The 19,300-nt window shown below is 46.7% G+C and overlaps 1 protein-coding gene across 1 annotated transcript in view; it reads left to right on the forward strand.

Moving 5' to 3' along the window:
• The window catches only part of ACAT1 (acetyl-CoA acetyltransferase 1), a 73,699-nt gene that overhangs the window by 9,894 nt on the left and 44,505 nt on the right, over window positions 1–19,300 (forward strand). Inside the window, exons 3-8 of the mRNA XM_075337435.1 lie at window positions 680–797; window positions 1,127–1,222; window positions 1,313–1,413; window positions 5,153–5,296; window positions 6,181–6,331; window positions 8,163–8,258. Coding sequence (XP_075193550.1) covers window positions 680–797; window positions 1,127–1,222; window positions 1,313–1,413; window positions 5,153–5,296; window positions 6,181–6,331; window positions 8,163–8,258 — 706 coding nt within the window. The remainder of the gene's footprint in view (window positions 1–679; window positions 798–1,126; window positions 1,223–1,312; window positions 1,414–5,152; window positions 5,297–6,180; window positions 6,332–8,162; window positions 8,259–19,300) is intronic.

Here is a 19,300-nt window from a genome sequence, read left to right on the forward strand (position 1 = left end):
GGAATTTTGTTTACTTACCGTAAATTCCTTTTCTTCTAGCTCCAATTGGGAGACCCAGCACCCGCCCCTGTTTTTTTGTGTACACATGTTGTTCATGTTGAATGGTTTCAGTTCTCCGATATTCCTTCGGATTGAATTTACTTAAAACCAGTTTATAATTTTTTCCTCCTTTTTGCTTTTGCACCAAAACTGAGGAGCCCGTGGGAGCACGGGGGGTGTATAGGCAGAAGGGGAGGGGCTTTACACTTTTAGTGTAATACTGTGTGCGGCCTCCGGAGGCATAGCCTATACACCCAATGGTCTGGGTCTCCCAATTGGAGCTAGAAGAAAAGGAATTTACGGTAAGTAAACAAAATTCCCTTCTTCCCTCCCCTGGAAGTGACGTATTTATTGCTGTAGGTGGGCGGTTAGCCAAATTGCCAAATCAGTGACTTCCATTGGGGTTCAGGTTCATTATGGGTCCAGAACAAAACTTTTATCTAAAGTCTGGCTGAAGCCACAGAACCTGAACTTCAACGTGTCCCCTCATCTCTAATCTTCACCCCTTTGTTAATATTTTGACACCAGTAGGGGTTCAGCGGGACCTTGTCCAAAATTTACGAAACGTTGGTGTCCATCCAACCTTGTTATCTACATTTTTACTGTTGATTATTTTTTTTTTATTCTGCTTGTTTTCCAGGAGGTGGTGATCGCGAGTGCAGTAAGAACCCCAATAGGTTCATTCCAGGGGTCCCTGGCCTCTTTTCCGGCCACAAAGCTTGGCTCCGTTGCCATTAAAGCTGCAGTTGAGCGAGCCGGTATGTGAAGTGCTCTGTGCCGTCTGTCTGGTTCTGAATAGTGATGAGCACCAAGATGCTCGGTACTCGAATCTAGCAATCGGACGCTCAGATGGGCGCAACTCATGTACTGGGTATAATGGAAGTCAATGGAAAACCTGTGCATTTTTACTGAAGAGTCTTGCGGAAAAATGCTTGCTTTTCCTGTTGGCTTCCATTATACTCAGTACTAGAGTTGAGCCCGTCCCGGCATCTGACTGCTCGATTCGAGTGCCGAGCATCTTGGTGCTCACTCGTTACTAGTTTTGAGTAGACATGGGTTCACTTTATTTTTCTTCTATATTATACAGGTATTCCTGCAGAGGAGGTCAATGAGGTGTATATGGGCAATGTCCTGCAGGCGGGGCAGGGACAGGCACCAACACGGCAGGCAGCGCTCGGGGCAGGTACATATTTTGGCCAGTCTTACTTCCTAAATCGCTCTCTACCATCAGTCTAGAATTGATAGCTCATGTTGTTTTGTTGTTGGCGCTCAGGTCTGCAGATCTCTACACCCACCACCACCGTGAACAAAGTCTGCGCCTCTGGAATGAAGTCAGTTATGTTGGCAGCACAGAGTCTGATGTGTGGACACCAGGTGAGACCATGCAAGAGATGAGCGGCTACCGGACCACTTTGAATTGAAATGAAATCCCATGGTGCCGCTCTATGTAAGGTCCACATGGCCGGCTGAGATCCCCAGCCAAGACATTTAAAAGCGTAACCATCTGTTATGGAGGAGACGATTGGATATAAAATAATAGGATGCCAATCGTCAACCGAAGTCCGCCGGGCAGATGACAAAGCCACTATGGGACTGGTGGATGGATGAAGAAACTGAATGTGAATGAAGGGGATGTTAATGGCACACCCCAACATGTAGCATGCCCCTGTTAGCGTTACAGGTAACGCAGCAATCAGTCATGTGTGAAGGAACACGTCTGAGAGGAAAACCAAACCGGTATCGGTCACGTGCGTAAGGACATGTGAGACCGAGTGGTAACCCAGTTAGCGTCGCTGGTAAACCGAGGAGACATGATGAACCGGTCACGTGTGTAGGGAGCACGGTAGACTGGTAGGATAGCCAGGAGAGTGTACACAAATCTACCTCAGGTACTTCAGACTACCGGTCACGTGCGTACGGGGCACGTCAGACCGGGGGGGGCTACCCAGCTAGCGTTACTGGATACCTAAGGACTGATAGGACAGAGACTGACCCTCACCGTGCCAAGACACAGGTGTACCGAGATACGGACACCTGTTACCGACACCTAGCCCTGATTAACTCTGTCCTATCGCACGCACACACCTGCCACAAGCACTGCAGGAAAGATGGCGCTGGAACCCAAGCATACATGCGGTACAGTCTGCTCACTGAGCTGCAGCAATAGACAATGACGCTCGCTTGCTGATGGACTTGGCTATGAGCATTTTATAGCTCCTCCCTGCTTCAGACCACATGGCATGAGGTAACGGCACCAGTTGCAGCCATCTCGCGGCCATCGCGTCACCGCGAGCCAATCAGCGGCCGCCACGTTAGTGATGACGTCACGTGCTTGCGCGATAGCGGGAATGCTGCACTTAGTGCCTGGATAGACTGCGGTGTAGCCCTAAATGAGCACTAAAGGTACCATCAAACATAACGAGATCGCTAGCGAGATCGCTGCGGAGTCACGGTTTCTGTGACGCAGTAGTGATCCCGTTGGCGATCTCGTTATGTGTGACACCTATCAGCGATCAGGCCCCTGCTGTGAGATCGCCGGTCGTTGCAGAATGGTCCAGGCCATTTTCTTCAAAGGCGATGTCCTGCTGGGCAGGACACATCGCTGTGTTTGACACTGTGACAGAGTCACAGTGACTGCTGAGATCGTTATACAGGTCGCTACTGCGACCTGTATCATTCCTGCATCGCTGGTAAGATCTGACTGTGTGACATTTCACCAGCGACCTCCCAGCGATCCTTATCAGGTCGCATCGTTTCCGGGATCGCTGGTAAGTTGTTGTGTGTGACTGGGCCTTTAGACTCAGACCGGTGACTGACTCTAGCCACCTGATGCCTCTCAGCCAGACGCCTTGAGCGACGGGCAGTTGGCACTGCGGAGTCAGCCGAACCTGGTACAGGAAATATAGACAGGACCGGATCGGTTCGAGGCTCAGGGGAACCCCGAACCATAACACCGTCGTTTTGTTATTTCATAAATCAATAGTCCACATGAAAATAAGCAACTTTGTAATATTTCTTATCAGACACATCTGCTTCTTTTTCTGCCAGAACTGATCAGATATGATCAAAACTCTCAAGTCTGACATACAATCTATATTCAGTGAAGGCTTTCCCATTCCTGAGATAGGAGATGGCAGTTAGTGCTTACGAGTCCTTATGGGGACTAATAAAATTGTCAAAAACAAAAGTTTTAAAAAATATGTAAACGTAAATAAAATTAAAAGTTCAATCATCCCCCTGTGGCCCCATTGAAAATAAAACAATTAAAAATGTACACTTATTTGGTATTGCCGAGTTCAGAAATGCCTGATCTATCAAAATATAAAATAGGTTCACTGTGTATCGAGAAAAAATATTCCAAAATCACAGGTTTTTTTGGTTGCTGCAACATTGCATAAAAATGTAATAACAGACAATTAAAATGTTGCATCTGGGCAACAATGGTATAATTAAAGACTCCCGCACAGAAGCTGTTCTACAAAAAAAGGTTTAAAGAAGTATAAAGTTCTAGCTTTGGAATGGCCAGTCCTAAAATTAATCCAAAAATAATGTTGTGGATGGACCTAACAACATAACAGAGTTGAAGCTGTTTTGTAGGCAGGATTGGGATCAAATTTCTCAAAGCCAAGGTATAGGACTAATTGACAATGACCAGAAACATTTTAAATGCAGATATTACCGTGCATGGGGTCACACCAAATATTGAAGGGAAAGATTAACATGCTTTTGGCACAAACAGGCATGTGAAATTGGATAATTCTCATTTAAAGAAAAAAAAATGTATTTTTGACTCATTTGTTATGTTTGGTTCATATACCAACCCAACTAAGTAACTTAACTGCAGGGTGTTGCTTCGTCTTTGTGCATAGACATTACTAAGTTTATTGAGTTCAATGAGAGCTGCGTAAACCTCTGTGCAGTTAGCGCCCACTAGTGGTGGCTGAAGGCAAGTAAAATTTTATGTAAATAGAATCTGTCACCAGGTATCTGCTGCCCCATAGAGCAGCATAATGTAGAGACAGACTCTGATTCCAGCAATGTGTCGTTTACTGAGCTGTTTGCTGTCATTTTGGTAAAATCTATGTTTCTTTATCGCTTCATTGAGGGACACTGGAAACTATGGGTTGTATGCTGCTCCCCCAATGAAGGCTCCAAGAAAGAGATTTTACGGTGAGTACCCAAAATCTGCTTTTTGCATAGTGTCGCCTCCTAATGGCAGCAGCATACAACCCATGGTTTCCTTTTCCCATGGTTTTTTTTTTTTTTTTTTACCAAAACATGAAGCATCTTAGTAAATGACACTGGAATCCAGGTCTCTGTTTCTACCTTATGCTTTTCTCAGATTAGGCGGCAAAAACCTAGCGACAGATTCCCTTTTTAAATTACAAAAAAGCACGGGGCTTACTTATTGAAATCATAGAATAGTATAATTGGAAGGGCCAACGGGTCCAGCCCCCTGCAACTGCAGGCTTTCCTAAATCATCCGAACTATGTTTATCCAGCTTCCGCTTGAAGATTTCCTTTGATGGAGAGCTCACCACCTCCCGTGGCTGCCTGTTCCACTCCCTGACTGCCCTCTCTCTACCTCCCGTGGTCGCCTGTTCCACTCCCTGACTGCCCTCTCTCTACCTCCCGTGGTCGCCTGTTCCACTCCCTGACTGCCCTCTCTCTACCTCCCGTGGTCGCCTGTTCCACTCCCTGACTGCCCTCTCTCTACCTCCCGTGGTCGCCTGTTCCACTCCCTGACTGCCCTCTCTACCTCCCGTGGTCGCCTGTTCCACTCCCTGACTGCCCTCTCTAGCTCCCGTGGTAGCCTGTTCCACTCCCTGACTGCCCTCTCTAGCTCCCGTGGTAGCCTGTTCCACTCCCTGACTGCCCTCTCTAGCTCCCGTGGTAGCCTGTTCCACTCCCTGACTGCCCTCTCTAGCTCCCGTGGTAGCCTGTTCCACTCCCTGACTGCCCTCTCTAGCTCCCGTGGTAGCCTGTTCCACTCCCTGACTGCCCTCACTGTCAAAGTTTTTGAAATTGTCTAATATGAATCTCCTTCTTTGTTTCATCCCATTGCTCCTACCTACTGTGTAATCTAAATTACAGCTGCTTTATTGTCCTATAGAATGTAATGGTAGCTGGCGGGATGGAGAGCATGTCCAATGTACCGTATTGCATGACGAGAGGAGCCACGCCATATGGTGGAGTGAAACTGGAAGATCTGATTGTGAAAGATGGACTTACTGATGTCTACAACAAATTCCACATGGTACGCAGTAAAATAACTACATTGTGTAAATGCCATCAATGTCGTGTTCCAAACACTACACACGGCGGCATTCCTAATTTGAACAATATTAGCGCTTTTAACTACAAAAATGTTGTATATTGCTATTGATGAGCTTAAAAAAGGGACTCAAAAAGGGAAGATGACTGCTCAAACCAAGTACCGGTGCTCGGTGAACCCTCGATGTGGCCGTACCGATCAGTGAACTTTCTTACCTACTTGTTTTGCATCTGTCTATTCTTCTTCCTTGAAGTTATTCACTAACTACTTTTTACATCCTTAGGATAGGTTATCAATGTCTGATTGGTACGTGTCTGACGTCCCACACCCCCTCCGATCAACTGTCCTCTGTGCCAACGGCGGTAGCAGGTACTGCTCTGTCTTCTGATAGTGGCCGTGGCCGGGCACTGCTCATCCACCTTTTTAGTCAGATCAATAGAAGACTGATGTGCAGTACCCGGCGGCATCTACTCTCAGAAGACAGAGCAGTGCCGGACCTGAGCATGTGCCACTGCCTGGACTGATAATGGCTGATCGGTGGGTATGCAGGGTGTCGAATCTAGACCGATCAGACATTGGTGACATATCCCAAGCATATGCCATCAATGTAAAAGTAGTGGATAACCCATTTAATGACAGCTCTGACTTTATAGTAAGGGGGTACTGTTTGGCCAAGGGTGCCGCGAGCGCCTGTGCTTAGTTCGAGCACTCGTGTGTTTTTGTTTTTATGTGGCAAGTCTTCCTTTAAATATTTCAACTCCCCCCTTCCCCAATCAACCCTTTTCATTCTCCTACCTAATCTGTATAAACGTCACTTTTGTGTAACCAGAACAGATATTTATACAGTGCTGTGTCTTGTAATACAGGGAAACTGTGCAGAGAACACTGCGAAGAAGTTCAGCATTGGACGGGAAGAACAAGACAGTTTTGCCATCAGTTCTTACACCAGAAGTAAAGCATCCTGGGAATCTGGGATTATCGCAAAAGAAATTGCACCAGTAACTATTCAACAAAAAGGTGATGATGTGACCTAAAAAATAAATTTTCCAAATATCATAAATTCCCACAAGGTGTAAATGCTAAAGATTTTCCGCAGCAAAAAATCTCCATTGGTAAATATCGCCTCGGATTTAATTGCAGAAAAGTTACGGAAGTACTGTACATTGCACCCTTACATTTCAAAGGGCGAAATATGTAGCGGTGAAAAACCAAAATCAATGGACAGATATGAAATATGCAAGGACATCCTCAAGATAAGTTGACATGCTGCAGATTTAAAAAAAAAAAAAAATAAAATGTCAATTTAAGCTGCAGATTTGTTCTATGTAGCATAGGAATGAGATTCAGGTAAACTTCATTCACAAAGCGGCTAATACTTAAATACACAGTAAGGGAATCACAACATAACTTCTTACTAGTTACAATTCGTACAGTAAATTTTAAATCTTACTTTGAGAACTGAGCGATGGAAAACAAAAACCTAAAGAAAATGTAATTAATTTTTATTTGCACCATCCACTTACAGTACATGTATGTAAATATACATTTAGTTTATGTACAAAACGCTGAACTTCATTACACACAGAATAATCACCAGCCATTTAATACGATGACTTTGTGCAGCCCAGATAAAGGAGGAGGACACAGCTGCTTCAAAAGGGTAAGTCTGCAAAAAGAGGACATTGCTGCCTCTGATCAGTTAATCTACTGGATGAGAAAATGGCTCCTTCTAACGTTATATTGGATTATTCTAAGGGCTTGTTCGCACGTAAATGCTGAAATTTCTGCAGCGATTAGTCAGCACGTGCGCTTCAAAACGCTGCAGAAACCCTACGTAATGCAGCGTTTCAGCAGGTTACATGCCGACTTTATGCGCTCTGGATGCAGCCTCTCCCATAGACAGAGTGGGAGCTGCATCCAAACCGCACAAATTAAGTGACATGCTGCATTTTTGAACACACAAATTTGGGTCAAAATTTTAGCACCCAAATCGCTGCGTTCAAAAAAGCATGGTGCGCACGGATTATGCACAATCTACATAGATTGCTCTGGGGACGCAGGATGCATGCGCTTACGCTGCAGTGCAATACGCAGCGTAAATGAATTATATTACACAACGTGAGCACGAGCCCTACGACACACACTCGCTCCCTCACTCAGGAGAAGTTGTGACTGGTTTTACCACTGCATCTGTTTCCTCTATCTGATGCTCTACAATACACATCCATTTTACTAAAACCATATTTACTTCCTAATATATCGCTATATCCAGCATCCAAATGGCAGCACAGATTTTTCCTGCACACATGGTGGCATCAAGTCTCCTGAAGCTGTCAAGATAGACAGTGAAGAGCTTGTCCGGAGGTTTTTATGCTAAATTAATGGGACCTCACGTGCAAAAAAAATGCTATTACCATGCCGATATGGGGTTCATCTGCAGGCTATCTGTGCCCCTCTCACTGACTGACCGCATCCTCCAATGATGAGCATCTGACAGTCAGTGAGCGGGTGGTTACAGTCGTCACTCTGCATGCACAGATTGGTGACAGCGCCCAGGAGCAGGGTTCAATGTGTAGGCACTGGGCAGGTTTAAAACACTATTAACCTGCAGTGCAACCTCATATCTGCAGGTTAATAGCATTTTTGCACGTGATGGGTTGCCTTTTAACGACTTTTCCGAATAGTTGATATTTAGGAACTAGTTATATTTTTAGTTCCTTTTTATTCATTGAAGTGTATCAGGCCGCAATGGTCTCCTTCTTTTTATAGTAATGTCATATTTGGCTTGTGCTAAGCGGCTGTGAATCTGCTACTTGTGTATAAATCTGTAAATGCTTCTGTCTTGCAGGGAAACCTGATGTTGTTGTACAAGAAGATGAGGAGTACAAGCGAGTAGATTTCAGCAAGTTTCCAAAACTCAAGACTGTTTTCCAAAAAGACAATGGTGAGGAATGGTGGGAAATGTGACGTGGAGGGTTTACTGCTTGAGATTCAGGCTATGTGCCCACAGGGAACGTGTCCTGCAGATATATCCGCAAGACATTCCGCAGGAGCTCCCAGAAAACCGCAGCACAACTTGTCTGTTTACATGCTGCAGTTGTATTGTTGAATGCCCTGTGGATATGGTGCGGTATTCTGCATTGAGGATACAGTACCATGGCTTCGGCACTGCATCCTCAATGCAGAACAAGTGCTGGAGTGATCGGGGCGTTCATACTTACCTACATCACGCAGCACTTCACTTTCCGGCTGTCTGTCTGCACATTGCCGGAGAAGGTGGGCGGGCCTAAACTAGCCGCGGCTGTCACATGACCGGAGCTTGTGCTGGCCCCGCCCACCACTTCCTGATCCTGGCTTCACCGCGCTCCTCTGCAGCGGAGGAAGTGACTCCGGTGTCTTCTATCAAGGCAGGTAAGTATGGGATCTTGCGGAAAAAATTCGCAGGAATAATTCACATGCTGCAGATTTTTCCACAGGGAAATCCGCATTATTTCCGCTGCGGAAAAAAAAACGCAGCATGGGCACAGCAGTTCCAAAATGCCATAGAAATGGCTGGGGACTCGCTGTACTGCAGATTTTTGAAAAATGTGCCAAATTTCCGCGAAAAAACGCGTCAAATTCCGCACACTTTCCGCAGCTTGGGCACATAGCCTTAGGTATTAAAATGCATGAATCCTAGCAAAACAGAGTACAGCACAGCCTGTGGTCGTTTATTTTTCTTCTCTATATCTCTCTCTCTTATATGTGATGATTCTTCAACAGTCCCATATAAACATTCTTACATTTTTAAAATTGCCAAGACCTTGTGAAAACAAGCACCTTTTTTGCAAAGTAACTTGTCAAAAAAAAATTTCTTTGTCGCTCCATTGGGAGACCCAGACAATTGGGGTGTATAGCTTCTGCCTCCGGAGGCCACACAAAGTACTACACTTTAAAAGTGTAACCCCTCCCCTCTGCCTATACACCCTCCCGTGCATCACGGGCTCCTCAGTTTTATGCTTTGTGTGGAAGGAGGCACACATCCACTCATGCATTCTCAGATTAGTTATATCGGTTGGAAGAAAAGAGGACCCCCACGGGGCCCCCGGCATGTTCCCTTCTCACCCCACTATGTCGGCGGTGCTGTTAAGGTTGAGGTACCCATTGCGGGTACAAAGGCCGGAGCCTCATGCCGTTTTTTCCTTCACCATCCCTTAGTGGCTCTGGGAGAAGTGGGATCCTGACCGGTCATCCATTCACTGGGACCAGGCTCCCTCCGCAGCCCCTGTGGGAATCTGCTGGACAGGAGTCTATTTATCCTCAGGGACCGGGCCCTGCATCTATAAGGTACTCTGTGTCCCCATGGGGACTGTGCATGGAGCACCTGCTTCCCGGACGCTGCAGCAGCTGCTGATTTGTGAAGACCGGGGGACTTCCGCGCCGACCGCGCCTGCTTGTCGGCCGCGGTTTTAAATTTAGTCCCCGGCTTCATCGCGGCCTAGTAGCAAAAATCCCGCCCCCGGACCTGCCTGTCAGGGGTAAGGGCGGGACGGCCGGCCTGATGTCGGCTGTGAGGGCAGGAGCATCCTGGATGTGTCCTCCCCCCTCACTGATCACTGTGGGGACCCCAGATTCCCGCACTTTTCTAGCACCGCCCACGGCTCCACTCCTCCCCTGAGAGCTCCGGCAGCCATGTTTTTTTGGCATTCTGCCGGTGGAGGATTATCTGAGAAGAGCTCTGCAGCTCTGGGAGACCTAAGGCAGGGAATCTGGAGGACACACACCCTGCTTTTTAGCGGTCGGTAAGCCACACCGGTCACCCGGTGCTGGTCCCCCCCCAGGGTGCCGGAATAGATACGTGTTTATATGCATATTTCTGTTCGGTCGGGCTGTATACCCCTTCCCATATACCCTCAGTGATCACACTCCTAGGACACAACAGCATGTCGTCCACAAGGAGCAAAGGTGCTAAGGCACAGGGTTTTTTTTGCGACCTGTACCTCTTGTAGGGCTATGTTACCTGCGGGTTCCACCTACCCTCACTGTGAGCAATGCTCGACCCCTGTTTCGCTTGCTCAGCCGGAGCCTAGGTCACTAGTGGACCCCTCGGCTCATGTAGACCCACCTGCTCCCCCTGTCCAGGCGGCAGGGACAGAGTTTGCTACGTTTGCAGAGAAACTCTCTGAGTCACTTTCACAATCCATGGCTCAGTCTATGGACAAATGGTCTGCCAGGCTGCTGGAAGCTTTGCAGTCCAGACCGGTCCTTACACAGGCCCCGGGCCCCGTTAGCTCGTCGCCTCCAGGCCCCTCTCGCTCCGCGCCGCAGCGCGCTCCCAGGTTGGGCCCTAGGTCCCACGCGGAGGAATCCTGCCCGGAACACAGTCCCAGACAGACTAAGCGGGCCCGCTGGGAATCTTCCCCGACCTCTTCACGCTGTTCGGGTTCCCAGCTCGAGGACTCTCTGGAGGACGAGGCGGACGTCGCAGCTCAGGGCTCTGAACCTGACGTTGCACTCAATCTTGATACACCTGAAGGGGACGCCTTAGTAAATGATCTTATCTCGTCCATCAACCAGGTGTTCGATCTGTCTCCCCCGCCTCCACCTGTAGAGGAGTCGGCTTCTCAGCAGGAGAAACACCAGTTTCGGTTCCCCAAACGTACACGCAGTGCGTTTTTCGATCACTCTAACTTCAGAGATGCTGTCCAGAAGCCTAGAGTGGTTCCGGACAAGCGCTTTACTAAGCGCCTTACTGACACACGTTACCCCTTCCCCCTCTGACGTAGTTAAGGGTTGGGCTCAGTGTCCCAAGGTGGATCCTCCAGTCTCTAGATTAGCGGCTAGATCTGTGGTATCGGTTGCAGATGGCTCATCGCTAAAGGATGCCACTGACAGGCAGATAGAGCTCCTGGTGAAATCCATCTATGAAGCCACGGGCGCGGCTTTTGCCCCGGCCTTTGCAGCCGTGTGGGCACTACAAGCTATCTCAGCTTGTCTGGCTGAGATTAATGCTGTCACACGTAATTCTGCTCCGCAGGTTGCGTCTCTGACTTCTCAAGCGTCAGCTTTTTCTTCCTACGCCATGAACGCAGTCCTAGACTCTGCTAGCCGTACAGCGGTGGCATCCGCTAATTCTGTGGCAGTCCGCAGGGCCATGTGGCTGCGCGAATGGAAGGCAGACTCGGCCTCCAAGAGGTTCTTACCGGTTTGCCGTTTTCTGGCGACTGATTGTTTGGCGAACGATTGGATGAGATTATTAAGGAATCCAAGGGAAAGGACTCTTCCTTACTCGAGTCCAAACCTAAGAGACCTCAGCAACGGAAAGTCCAATCGAGGTTTCGGTCCTTTCGTTCCTCCGCCAAGCCCCAATCCTCTTCATCCAGCAGGCCGGAGAAAGGCCAGAGGAACTCCTATGCGTGGCGGTCTAAGTCACGCCCCCAAAAGGCCGCCGGAGGCGCTGCCTCCAAGGCGGCCTCCTCATGACTCTCGGCATCCCCGAACCGCATCCTCGATCGGTGGCAGGCTCTCCCGCTTTTGCGACGCCTGGTGGCCACACGTTCAAGACCGATGGGTGAGAGACATTCTGTCTCACGGTTACAGGATAGAGTTCAGCTCTCGTCCTCAGACTCGGTTCTTCAGAACCTCTCCGCCCCCCGCTCGGGCCGACGCACTTTTTCAGGCAGTGGACACTCTGAAGACAGAGGGAGTTGTGATCCCTGTCCCCCTCAGGAACAAGGTCGCGGCTTTTATTCCAACTTGTTCGTGGTGCCAAAGAAGGACGGATCTTTCCGCCCCGTCCTGGACCTCAAACTGCTCAACAGACATGTGAGCACCAGACGGTTTCGGATGGAATCTCTCCGCTCGGTCATCGCCTCGATGTCACAAGGAGACTTCCTAGCATCGATCGACATCAAGGATGCTTATCTCCATGTGCCGATCGCACCCGAACATCAACGCTTCTTGCGTTTCGCCATCGGGGACGAACACCTTCAGTTCGTGGCATTGCCATTCGGCCTGGCGACAGCCCCACGGGTGTTCACCAAAGTTATGGCATCCGTTGTGGCGGTCCTTCACTCTCAGGGCCACTCGGTGATTCCCTACTTAGACGATCTCCTAGTCAGGGCACCTTCTCGGGTGGCGTGTCAAGACAGCCTTACAGTCGCTCTGGCGACTCTCCAGCGGTTCGGGTGGATAATCAACTTCCCCAAATCCCAGTTGACACCGACCCAATCACTGACTTACCTCGGGATGGAGTTTCATACTCAGTCAGCGGTAGTCAAGCTACCGCGGGACAAACAGCTTTCTCTACAAGCAGGGGTGCAATCTCTCCTTTGGAGTCACTCATACCCCTTGAGGCGCCTCATGCACTTCCTGGGGAAGATGGTGGCAGCGATGGAGGCAGTGCCGTCCGCGCAATTCCATCTGCGGCCACTCCAATGGGACATTCTCCGCAAATGGGACAGGAGGTCGACTTCCCTAGACAGGAACGTCTCTGTCCCTTGCAACCAAGACGTCTCTTCAGTGGTGGCTCCTTCCCAATTCTCTATCGCAAGGAAAATCCTTCCTACCCCCAACCTGGGCTGTGGTCACCACGGACGCGAGCCTGTCAGGGTGGGGAGCGGTTTTCCTCCACCACAGGGCTCAGGGAACCTGGACTCCGGTAGAGTCCTCCCTTCAGATCAATGTTCTGGAGATAAGGGCAGTGTATCTAGCCTTATTGGCCTTCCATCGGTGGCTGGAGGGCAGACAAATTGGGACTGTCGTCGCGCCATTCTCGTCGCTCCAGATTGGCCGAGGCGATCGTGGTACCCGGATCTTTGGCATCTCACGGTGGGTCAACCGTGGGCGCTTCCAGACCGCCCAGACTTGCTGTCACAAGGGCCGTTTTTCCATCTGAATTCCGTGGCCCTCAACCTGACTGTGTGGCTATTGAGTCCTGGCTCCTAGCGTCTTCAGGATTATCTCAGGATGTCATTGCCACTATGAGACAGGCCAGGAAACCAACGTCAGCCAAGATCTATTACAGATCTTGGCGGATCTTCTTATCCTGGTGCTCTGATAATGGTTTTGCTCCCTGGCCGTTTGCCTTACCCACTTTTCTTTCCTTCCTCCAATCCGGAATGGACAAGGGTTTGTCATTCGGCTCTCTCAAGGGACAAGTATCGGCGCTCTCCGTATTTTTTCAAAAGCGCCTGGCCAGGCTTCCGCAGGTCCGCACGTTCCTGCAGGGAGTTTGCCACATAGTCCCACCTTACAAGCGTCCGCTGGAACCCTGGGACCTTAACAGGGTGCTAACGGCTCTTCAGAAACCACCTTTCGAACCGCTGCGGGATGTCTCTTTATCACGTCTTTCGCAGAAGGTGGCATTTCTAGTGGCAGTTACATCACTCTGAAGAGTGTCGGAGCTTGCAGCACTGTCATGCAAAGCCCCCTTCCTGGTTTTTCACCAGGATAAGGTGGTTCTGCGTCCTGTCCCGGAATTTCTCCCTAAGGTGGTATCCCCTTTTCATCTCAATCAGGATATCTCCTTACCTTCATTTTGCCCTAATCCAATTCACCAATGTGAAAAGGATTTGCACTCTTTGGATCTGGTGAGAGCACTCCGTTTCTACGTGTCTCGCACGGCGCCCCTGCGTCGTTCAGATGCGCTCTTTGTCCTTGTCGCTGGACAGCGTAAGGGTTCCCAGGCTTCCAAGTCAACCTTGGCTCGGTGGATCAAGGAACCGATTCCTGAAGCCTACCGTTCTTCTGGGCTTCCGCTTCCTTCAGGGCTGAAAGCCCATTCTACCAGAGCCGTGGGTGCGTCCTGGGCATTGCGGCACCGGGCTACGGCTCAGCAGGTGTGTCAGGCTGCTACCTTGTCTAGTCTGCACACTTTCACGAAACACTATCAGGTGCATACCTATGCTTCGGCAGATGCCAGTCTAGGTAGGCGAGTCCTGCAGGCGGCGGTTGCCCACCTGTAAGAGGGGGCCGTTTCGGCTCTTTTTATCGAGGTATTCCTTTACCCACCCAGGGACTGCTTTTGGACGTCCCAATTGTCTGGGTCTCCCAATGGAGCGACAAAGAAGGGAATTTTGTTTACTTACCGTAAATTCCTTTTCTTCTAGCTCCTATTGGGAGACCCAGCACCCGCCCCTGTGCCCTTCAGGCTGGTTGTTCTTTTGTGTACACATGTTGTTCATGTTGAATTGTTCTTTTGGTTCATGTTTCAGTTCTCCGAACATCCTTCGGATTGAATTTACCTTAGACCAATTTATAAGTTTTTCCTCCTTCCTGCTTTTGCACCAAAACTGAGGAGCCCGTGATGCACGGGAGGGTGTATAGGCAGAGGGGAGGGGTTACACTTTTAAAGTGTAGTACTTTTGTGTGGCCTCCGGAGGCAGAGGCTATACACCCCAATTGTCTGGGTCTCCCAATAGGAGCTAGAAGAAAAGGAATTTACGGTAAGTAAACAAAATTCCCTTCTCCTTACATCTTGAGAGCAGAGAGGGATTTATTTAATTGTTTTTATACATGGTGTCAAGGGAGGAATTTGGGTGAAGACTGCTAATGGAGTCTTCGTTTGGGATATTCAAAGACGGTGCCGTATTAGCTGTATACCAGTGCCGATATATCAATGTATCAGACAATGAATACATAAGACATGTTCTCCTTGAGCCAGCATCACCAACTGAACTCGTGTATTGGAAGACAACCAATTATACAGAAAAGCTACTTTAGCCTTGAAGCTAAACAGGGAGTTCTCCACTCCTTAATTTCTCACAGCATCTTGTAAAACACATCTTTGTTTCTTGCATATTCTTTGTGTGAACATTATTGATAAGACTTTTGCTCATTATTTGAAAACGTCCATTATTTGTACATCTGTTCACTTATGCTTGGTAACACCTTCATGACTATACAACTTTGAACAGGGAGTATTATAGATCTGTGCAATTGCTACTGTCAAGGGAGGAATTTGCATTGAAGACTGCTAATGGAGTCCTCATTTGGGATATCCAGAGACGGCGCCGTATTGCCGTATATCAGTGCCAATATATATATATCCATGTATATAAGACAAAGAACACAGACATGCTCTCTTTTCAGCCAGCATCACCAACTGACTCTTATAATACGATAGATCCAATTATACAGTAAGTAAGCATAAATAACCTTGAAACTAACGAAGGAGTGCGTTCACTCCCCAATTTCTCTCATCACTCCTGCCCTCCCGTACATTCCTTTTGTGTGAACATTACTGATAAGAGTTTATAGCTTCACATTCTGGTTTCATCATCTTTAGTTAACTCCTTCATGATTATACAACTTTGAATTATACTATAGGTCTGTGCGATTGCTACACAGACAGACAGATAATTTTGCATCTACATCTACATTTTGATTTAGTTATATACACAGATATTCTTATTACGTTTGAACAAACAAGCTATAGCTCAGTGCCACCTCCACAGTCCCCCCTTTAATAAAATATCTGTGAATATTATTAACCTTAAATTTAAAAATTTTCCCCATTTAGATATATTTTATTATTTGGGACTTATTTGTGACCTACTGCCCTTGGGACTTTAATTATATCTATATCTATATATGCGGGATTTCTATGGGATTGTTGTTTAATTTAACACTACAGGCTTTAGCTCCCCCCTTAAATACTTATTTTTATTTATTAAACATAACTCTATGATTTATAGGGGCTATTAGAATTGGCGTTATTACTCTCATTAGGGCACATTATCCTGATTAAAAAAAATTGAATCTAAACCTTATTTAAAAATTAGCACATAATTAAAAAAAACACAAAAGGACATTTGGAAATTGTCCATGGTTCTTCTTTCCGGATATGAAACAAAAAGGAAGATGCTTAGTCAGTGCTAGTCCACTTAGGGCCACTTTGTGAACCTGAATAATCTGCTCTTGATAAAAAAAAACAACAAAACATGATGAGGCTTCATGTGAACAGTTTGTGGCGCAGACTTGGAAAAACCTTCTGGGATAATGGGTTGAATAGCGGCCGCTTTCTGCTTCGGTTGTGTCGGGTCCATTGGTTTCTGAGATATGACGTCAACTCGCGTGTCATTACCAGTGCTCAGCAGACTAGGCCGGAGAGACATCAGCCTGATGGGATAGGCTCCTCCAAAACTTTTCCCGAGATGAGAGAATCCATAGCTAGCATTTTATATTAAGGAAAATCACTGAATATATTGATATGAGTTAGTAGGAGACAAAATCATTTGTAAATGGTTAGATTACATTAACCAAACCACATTTTTTGGGTCTATGAAATGGCTGAATTAAGTATTTTCGACTACTCAATTCGTACCCTCAACAGTCCCCCTTGACTTACTTCTGCCATTTCCAAATACTAAGGGTACTGTGTTCCCTTAGGAAAAGAGGAAGAAAGATCTGTTGGGAAATCCTGCCTGACTGAACGTTGAGGCATGGGTGGAGAGGGAAATGGGATTTCTTCACCGGTTTGAGACCAAGGACCCCTAGGCGAGTCCTCACCCTTTGTAGTTGGACTTTCCCATGTCTCAAGGTTCTCCAAGTCCTCTCTTCTAACTGTTTCGGCAATGATGGTTTGGGACTGTACAGGTTTTTTTGTAAAGGATAAATATAAGCAGGACGCTCAGTGCAGCTTCGGTGGATCGACCCTTCTGCAATGCGGGGCGTGAATCTATGTTGTCCTGCCGTTGAGCTTTATCGAAATTTCTTAATCAGTCTCCTGACCAAAAACCATATACTACTAACTCTGATTTAAGATCTGGAATTAGAAAATAGACTTGTTTATTTCTCTAATTAGTCAATCAAATGAAAATTATACATGGTTTGCGCTAGACCAAAGAAAAACATTTTACATTGGAACCTGTTTATTACTAAAGAGAAACACAACACACACTAAAGAGAAATACAACACGCATTGATTTACAACTTATCAGTTTGTTTGTTTGTTTACATACCACTTGCATTATGTGGATTTTCAGCAATGACGTCGTTTTCTGCACTGGAAAGCCTCTGACCAGACCTGGAAAGAAATCTACACAACACGCACAGACTTGCATACAATGTGCTCATGATAAACATCTATAATCAGTTTGCAGTCTCTAAGAATGGGTAGAGCAGGTGCAGGGTGTTTCTACGGACTCTTTACAGTTTTTCCTCATTGTTTTAAAAACGTGCTCCACAAGACCGGGTGAGTTTATCTACCTGGGTACTGAACCCTGGCGTCACCAAAACGCACACTGATATCTAACTTTCACAGATATTAGTCCATGTTACTTGGGCCATCATTAAGAAGAGATCTCATGGCAGAGAAAGCTTACCGCCCTTCATCCACAGACCTTCCTCAGTCAGCCGGCTCCCTGCGTCTCGCACTCCACTCCTTATTGGTTCACTTGATCCTGTAGGGATTTAAGAACACAAGGAGTGACAGAAGTCACTGACGTGACCGGTGTCACCGAGGCATGGTCTTTATGCATGGTAAAGGACCCCTCAACTCTAGGCCCGTTCACTGCTTCTTGGTCCGCTGCACCTGTGCGGGGATCTCCATCCGATTCCATCAGCTCAGATCTAGACTTTCTTTTTGGAGTACCTAGCTTATTTGACAACAGGAAAGATCTACATCCTACATACATTTTGACTATCTTACCTACCTCTGCTCCACCCATCTAGAGAGGCACTTGCGTCACTTCCTTTCGTACCGATAGAAGGGGAGGAAGTGGCCTAAATTTAGACTACCTCATGTTGTGCAAATTGTAGCATATCCAGTGCAGAATCGACCATTATCTGGTTTCATCTATAAAAACAAAAACTAAAAGAAATATAGATTAGATCATTCCTATAACAGACATATATTCCTACATTCATAATAATCCAATAAACCTAACATAACTGTTGCAAAAGAAAGGCCAGCTTTAAAGCCTGCTTTAAAGCCTATCCAATATATCTGCTGCTAGAAAAATATAATAGATATCTACTTCCTCCCTTTTTATATATACTACTTTGACAATATATAGATCTATAACAGTAAACAATATGATTAACCAATAAATAAATATAACTTATACTCTACTGGGAAATTTTGGAACCTTACAACAGGGTTCATAGATATTCTGTATCTACAAAAGAAAAGGAAAGTAATCAATATTGGCAGTTTGTATGCAAAAATTAATAGAGAACAAAAACATAACCATAAAAACAAAAAAAACCTAATTTGTATATTTTAAAAAATATACTTTTTCCCTGCAAAATTAATTTAATTATTTAAATAGCAGCAGAATACTATTGACAATCTCCTATGAAATTTTGAACTCTAAGGATTAAACAAAATCCACTCCACCAGCCGGAAAAAGCACTTGTTAGTACATAAGACAGAAACCGCTTTGTAAATCTGCTGAAACTACTTTTTTTTTTTTTTTTTTACAACTTATAATAACTAGCAGCGTACTGTATACCCTCCCACGCATCCCTGCAGGAGTGCGAGAGCATCATTTAAAATTGATAGCTTGGGACTGGAAATCACTGCAACAAAAGCAAGCAGTCCGGGGCTCTCCCCTGTGTCATTAGGGAAGGTTGGGGCAGACTCCTGGGTGCAGCCGGACTGTGGGCAGTATCTTGGAAAATCTCCTGGGACTGATTTAAAGGGATACTATGATACTCTGGGAAAAGGCACACCTGGCTTCAGGTAGATTACTGAATCTACAGGGAACACCTTTATTGTAAATTTGTGTTGCAAGTTTTGGTTACGGTTTTGAGGGTACCTGGCCAAACACTGAGATTTGGGGGTGTGACACTTTCTTTGATAGTGACCGGGCTGACCACAACGCCAACAATTCTGTTGCTGGCTTTGTTGATTGGGAGCTACGTATACGGGGTTTGGACTTTGTTGGGGCATGGGCTGTGGCGGGGGCTGCACCGGCACATTTGTATATACCAATTGATCTTGAGCCCATCTTTTTAAAGCGGCACAATACTGTTGTCCACTTTGGAAAATGGTGTCATCAG

The sequence above is a fragment of the Anomaloglossus baeobatrachus genome, chromosome 2 (assembly GCF_048569485.1).
Source record: "Anomaloglossus baeobatrachus isolate aAnoBae1 chromosome 2, aAnoBae1.hap1, whole genome shotgun sequence".
In the NCBI taxonomy this organism is placed as follows: domain Eukaryota; kingdom Metazoa; phylum Chordata; class Amphibia; order Anura; family Aromobatidae; genus Anomaloglossus; species Anomaloglossus baeobatrachus.